The sequence below is a fragment of the Bicyclus anynana genome, chromosome 24 (genome assembly GCF_947172395.1).
Source record: "Bicyclus anynana chromosome 24, ilBicAnyn1.1, whole genome shotgun sequence".
NCBI lineage: Eukaryota > Metazoa > Arthropoda > Insecta > Lepidoptera > Nymphalidae > Bicyclus > Bicyclus anynana.
Genome location: NC_069106.1, coordinates 1,008,663 through 1,015,500, shown reverse-complemented (window position 1 = coordinate 1,015,500; position 6,838 = coordinate 1,008,663). Strand labels below are relative to the sequence as shown.

Below are 6,838 nucleotides of genomic sequence, written 5' to 3'. Positions count from 1 at the left end.
TCCGCATTTCTTGATTTAACGACCGTTCTGTTTTAGATATACGAAATTGTAAGTAAATTCTAAAAATTCCGAAATATCACGTAAAAGTAACCTTTTTAGTAATGTAACCTAAAAGTTACCAATGCAGTCAAAAAATCACCTAAAAGGTTACAAAAGTAACCTTCTGGCAACACTGCAATTGACATTTGACAACCCTATCAAACGTCAAAATCACCAAATTCTGTCATTTTTACTTCCCAAAAATGCGTTAAATTTTTTTGAGTATAAAAATATTTTGGTAACAAATGTTCTATTTTAGTAAGAAATATTACCAAATGAGTCTGTTTATTTATATTAATAGTATTTAGTTTTGTAACTTCAAAGAAGAATAACTATAATTACAAATAAATGCAATTAAATTCCAGGATTCTAATTTTTTTTATAATTACTAGGAGTAACTTAAGAAAATATAAAATGAACGCAGCTTTAATATTTTCTGCTCTCGATTCCTATTGGATGAACAACAGTCCAAACATATTGCCGAAGTGACTTTCGGCTATGTTCGCTTCGGTTCGTTTGGACGCCGTGTAGCATCTAGCGCGTAGGTATATTATTGTGTGGCTGTTCTTCCTTGTGTCGCTGGTGAAATATACTTGTTCTAAGAAAATGGCAGATGTTTCCAAAGAAGATCTCAAAAAGGAAATCGCAAGTAAGTAAATAATTAAACAACTATGAATATTTACATTTTTAGCAACTCTACTTAATTTTTTACAAAGATTTAGACAAAAAATCACTAAAGCATTATCTCGCCCGGGGCTCTCGTAATGGCTACCTGAAAAATGTTCAAGGGAACTTTGATTGCACGTATCATTTAATACGAATATCTCTGATAGTATGGGCCCAATACGAAAATGTTTCAAGTGAAAGTTGTTCGCATAAAGTGTGCGGATTTTCTAGGATAATCGCCTACATTTATAGCATCCTATTTAGGCCTGCCCACTGGTGGTTTATTTTTATGCGACGCGTATCAATGCTCCACGTATGGGACGCTAAAATGGCTGCCTCTAAAAAATGTTTGATGCTGCAAAATAACGCGCACCTTTGTTTAAATCATCTATTATTTGAAACATTTCGACGAAAGTGGCTTAGTCGATTTATGTTTCGCTAATTTGCGAATGTTTCGTCAATTTACTATTGGGACGCCATGTTGCGCGAAAGCGTTCAGAAACACTTGAATTTGTGTTAGGTTACGACGCACCAGAAAATAAGTTTTTTTTTAAATTTCACCTTATTTTGTGAGATTATTAAAATTATGTAACAAAACTAGATTGATATAATTATTCTATTGGATTTTATTAAAACATATATTGCCATAGCTATTGTAATTGGCGGGAAAAAAATTAATTGACTATAATAATCAGTATAATAAGTTGAACTGTCAATTCCTGAACAGAAAAGAAAATGTCATAGGTAATATTCAAAATACTTGCCAACTGGTAGTAGGGTGACCATTCGTCTTGATGTTTGAAGACATTAATAAATACATCAATACATATAAAACAAATTGAAGTTTCTGTCTGTGATTTCAAAATAACTGTGTTTTCAATTTCAAAATTTTGATTTCATAAAGCAGACAAACATTTTACTTTTCTTAAATGTTTGTCTGTTTGATTGTCCAGGATAATCCAACGGCAGAACAGATTTTAATGGTACTTTCACTGGAAGATAAAAGGAGGTTACTGAGCAACATAAAAATCAAATTGTTATCCCAGATAAATCCATGGTGGGATTAGCGAAAAACTAAATTTCACACAAACATAGTCGATCGTCGTAGATCGTCAACATTTAACAATTAACTTTTTATGAATTTTAAGTTTGTTTTTACTAAATGACACTAAAATGGCGCCATAGATTTTGATGTAATTTGATTCACACTCTTAATATGTATGTTTGTTACACCTATCCACAAAAGGACTAAACAAATTTCCATACTATTTTCAGTTACAATTTACTTTGGAGTTATATTATACTCACACAAATAATCATTGTTTCATTGAGATTAGTTGATGCAAACATTTATGGAAACAACAGATTTGACGCAGATATCTATAATAATTTTTTTATTAATTAAATTCATATCAAACTCCTTTTATTTTAGAAATTCTTAAAAATGCAAACCTGGCTAAAACCTCTACCAAGAAGGTCATCCAGAAGCTTGAGAAGGTGTTTGACACCGACTTAGCTGACAAGAAGAAAATAATCGACCAGCTTGTGATGGACTATGTGAATAGTAAAGCTTCAGAAGACGAGGCAGAGGACGAAGAAGAGGAAGAGGAAGAAGAGGTAAACTTCTAGTTATTAGTAATTTTATTTATTAAGAACTTGAATGTTTAGTAAAAGACTAACATTAAGTTGTTGAATGTAATCTTAGTATAATAATTATAAATATATGTTTAGGTTAAAGACATATTACTAATTAGTCACATAAATAGGCTAGACCACAATTTTATGAAGTACCAAATTAGTACTTTTTAACAGAGAGACCTGGGCTGTGCTAAGGTCATTGCAGAGATGCCGAATTGATTACAGGTATATCCAAGCGTTGAAGTGCTTGTACGAAAACGCCACTATGTCAGTCCGTATTCAGGATCAGACTACGAGGCCAATCCAGTTGCAGCGAGGAGTGCGTCAGGGAGATGTGATCTCTCCGAAGCTATTTACCGCCGCACTGGAAGACGTCTTTAAGCTTCTGGACTGGAGCGGACTTGGCATCAACATCAATGGCGAGTACATCACTCAACTGCGGTTCGCGGACGATGTAGTCATCATAGCACAGACTCTGGATGACCTTAGTACCATGCTCAATGACCTCAGCAGCGTTTCTCAACAGGTGGGCCTGAAAATGAACATGGGCAAAACAAAAATAATGTGTAATGCTCATGTATCGCTCCACCCAGTTATAGTTGAGAACGCTGCACTCGAAATTGTAGACGAATACATATACCTAGGACATATGATCCGGTTAGGTAGGTCCAATTTCGAGAAAGAGGTGAACCGTCGAATCCAACTCGGCTGGGCTGCATTCGGGAAACTTCGCGACATCTTTTCGTCCGAAATTCCTCAGTGCCTGAAGACAAAAGTCTTCGACCAGTGCGTGTTGCCAGTGATGACCTATGGTTCCGAGACTTGGTCGCTAACTATGGGCCTCATAAGAAGGCTCAGAGTCACACAGCGGGCGATGGAACGAGCTATGTTAGGAGTATCTCTGCGTGATCGAATCAGAAATGAGGAGATCCGCAGAAGAACCAAAGTCACCGACATAGCTCAACGAGTTGCGAAGCTGAAGTGGCAATGGGCGGGGCACATAGTGCGAAGAGCCGATGGACGTTGGGGTCCCAAAGTGCTGGAATGGCGACCCCGCACTAGTAAGCGCAGTGTTGGCCGACCCCCCACCAGGTGGACTGGCGACATCAAGCGAGTCGCAGGGATTCGCTGGATGCAGGTGGCTCAGTATCGTGATGTTTGGAAGTCCCTACAAAAGGCCTATGTCCTGCAGTGGACGTCCATCGGCTGATATGATGATGATGATGATGAACAGAGAGAAAAAATTAAGTACATTTATTTTGTGTCTTCAGTCAACTTAAGTTTCAATAGGTTAATGGGGTTGGATTCGTCACTTGAGAGGTTGTGGTTTGATCCCCGCCGCTGGATTATTGTAACCACTCCTAACACTAGTCTTTTTTGACTAGTTGGAGGAAAACCAACAACAGAAATATTGTTAATATTTAAAAATGTAACAAATAATCTTTTTTTTTAAATTGCAAGTACTTGTATTTCTGAGGCTGATTATTTATTAATATTTAAGGGTTTTTAAATTGGATTTTTATTTCAGGAAGAAGAGAAAAAGCCAGCTAAGCGCGCTGCCCCGCCTGCCAAGGCATCCTCAAAGAAAGCCAGAAAAGACAGCACTGAAGAAGATGAGGCAGATGGCACCAATGAAAGTGAATCAGAGGTTAGATTGTTTTTTTTTGTCTTTTTATACTACACTTCAAAAATTGTACATTGACTTGATGTGAAAGTTTGAGAGAATGTCTCTTGAGCACTTTAACTTTAAAAACATAATGTGTATATTTCAACAATTCAAAAGAAATAAAAAAAACATTTTATGGATTTCTGACAACTAAACTATTATAAAAATATATAAATAAAATCTTAAATTAAAATTTTAAACATTTAAAACACCGCCATGAATGCGCGCTATGCGAATGTGAGCTATGACGTCATTTATCTATGTCAAAAAACTTTTTTTCTATTTCTGTTTGTTGTACATATGTACATACTTGTATGTTTTCTCTAATACTGTTAATTATTATTTATACATGCGTTAACTAACGTGTAAAATTATATTACTTTTTGTACAGACCAATAGAGAATGTTTACAGAATTTCCCAGGGATTTCACACACTTTTTAATAACTAAAAATTTACTTCAGGAAGAGAAAAAGAAGCCTGCGCCCAAGAAGGGCAAAAAGAAGAAGGGCTCCGAGGATTCAGACAGCGATTGGGGAAAGAAGAAGGAGAAAGCTCCTAAAACAAAGAAGGTAAGGAACTTATGCTGTTATTTTTACATTATAATAACTTTATAACAGTAGATGGCAATGTTTGATTTCATATAAATTTAATATTTACTTTTACACGTTCAATTAGATGGAACCACTAACTTGATACATGAGTGTCATTAATTTAAGTAAATCAATAGAATAAACCATTGGTTCCCAAAGTGGTACCTCAACAGGGGTCTAAGTTGTCGTAAAAAAAAACTGGGGGTTCACGGTTCATAAAAGGGGGTCCATAAAATTGTATCTAGTTTTATACTGAATGGTGCGTTTTTTAAATAAAACAAGTGAAATTTTTCTGAGTCCTTGTGATGTTAAAAAGTAAAGATTTTGATTGGCCAACTTTACTTTTTTACATCCATTCATAGCACAATAAATTTATTCTCACTTTTTTTTGAAAACTGATAATTATGTTGTTAATTTGATTGGAACTGAGGCAACGTAAATTTTCATATTTTTTCCAAATTTAGGAAATAGTAGAAATGTAGCTGCAAGGGGTCCAGCGGAACCAGCTAGATTTTGAAAGTGGTCTATGAGAAAAATAGTTTGGGTACATCTGGAATAAACCGTACAAGTGCTAGTTGGATTTGCCCAACAATATACGGAAAATTCTTGACTCTGCTAAAAATTTTCCTTCACCCGCAACCTCTTTTTTATGGTATTTTAAGATAATCGTTTCTCTTTGTCGATATATACGAAATTATACTTTTTTCTAGGCCGGTGGTCGCGGCAAAGGTGGCGGCTACACCCGCGCTTACAAACTGTCACCGTCTCTCGCTGAGTTGATGGGACAAGACGAGATGCCCCGGCACGAGGTGGTCAAGCGTGTGTGGACCATCATTAAAGAGAAGAACCTCTATGACCCCAACAACAAACAGTTCGCCATTTGCGACGATGCTCTCTACAAAGTCATCGGCACAAAGAGATTCCGTACCTTTGGTATGATGAAATACTTAAAAACGCATTTCCTCGATGAGTAAGTAAGATTAATTTAGGATATGGAGACTAAAGCCTGCGATAGCCAGACATTCCTTATGATAGCTGAAAGTTTATCAGCAGTGCTCCTACCATAGGCAAATATAGCGAATTATAGAGTTTGGACATAAAGCATTATTTTTTTTGGATTGTCCTCTGTAAAATATGAGATATTATGTCCACAATCACTAAGCTTCACAGCAATCTGTCGAAAAACACTGGTAAAGATCAAACTTCAAGGGTCTCTAGCGAAAGATTGATACGAAGCTAGAAACCTGGACAATTGAGGACCTGGATGATGATGGACTATTCGCCTAACCTCTCTCATTCTGAGATGAGACTTAAGCTCAGCAATGAGCCAAATATGGGTTGATAAAGATTTATCCTACTATTCTCATTCTAGGAGTCTCGTGCTCAACAGTGAGCTGAATATGGGTAGTGATGATGATGTTGACCTCCCAAAGCCAAAACTTTGCAATCTTTATACTTGCCTGCCTTGTAGGAGCATGAACTGACAAACTAAAATAATAATAAACATTTTAAGTAATTATAGTTATTTAAAATGGAAGTATGTTTGGCTACTGCAGGCTCTCGTTTTATTTAAGACTTAAAATTAAATAACAAAATATATATAATTAAGATTCAAAAATAGTTATGTTGTTCATTTGAACTAAAACTTTAAACATTACCGATTGGCGATTGGATATGTATTGTTTAGATGCACTGAAATATTGCAAGCGCAATTAAATATAATTTATCTTTGTGATTTGTGTAATATTATTTTATTATAAGTAATACATTTAATTGGACATTGAAATGTATAATTTGAAAATATTTCTTCATCAATCTTATAATATATTTAAAAATTCATTAAGTTTACAGGTATAAATCAACTATAATGTAAATATACAATATAGAAGAAAATATTATATTCCTGGCAGCTTGGTTATTTTATAACTGATTAATTACCATTTGGTTAGCCAAATGCAAAAGTTTGATTTTTTATGAATATAAAAAAAATTGTAATATGTTAGTACAGTCTTTTTAATATGAATTAAAAACACACACAATTAGAAATTATGATTGTGAAAAGTAAAACATTTATTTTATGGTGAAATAAGATATAAGTATTTTTTGTTCCTAAATTCAATATGCGAGACATTGAATTAAAATTGTTTTGATATTGTTTCTACAAATAGTAGAGATATTTCCATCACAAAATTGACAACATTTTTGTACTATTGATATTAAAACTACTAAGATGTCGAA

General features: G+C 34.6%; 1 protein-coding gene across 1 annotated transcript; it reads left to right on the top strand.

Moving 5' to 3' along the window:
* Positions 1-529: 529 nt before the first annotated feature.
* On the top strand, positions 530-5,713 carry LOC112050286 (uncharacterized). Its single transcript, XM_024088515.2, has 5 exons — positions 530-688; positions 2,138-2,322; positions 3,872-3,991; positions 4,472-4,579; positions 5,311-5,713. The coding sequence occupies exons 1-5, from the start codon at positions 646-648 to the stop codon at positions 5,572-5,574; spliced, it is 720 nt and encodes a 239-aa protein (XP_023944283.1). The 5' UTR covers positions 530-645; the 3' UTR covers positions 5,575-5,713.
* Positions 5,714-6,838: the final 1,125 nt, after the last annotated feature.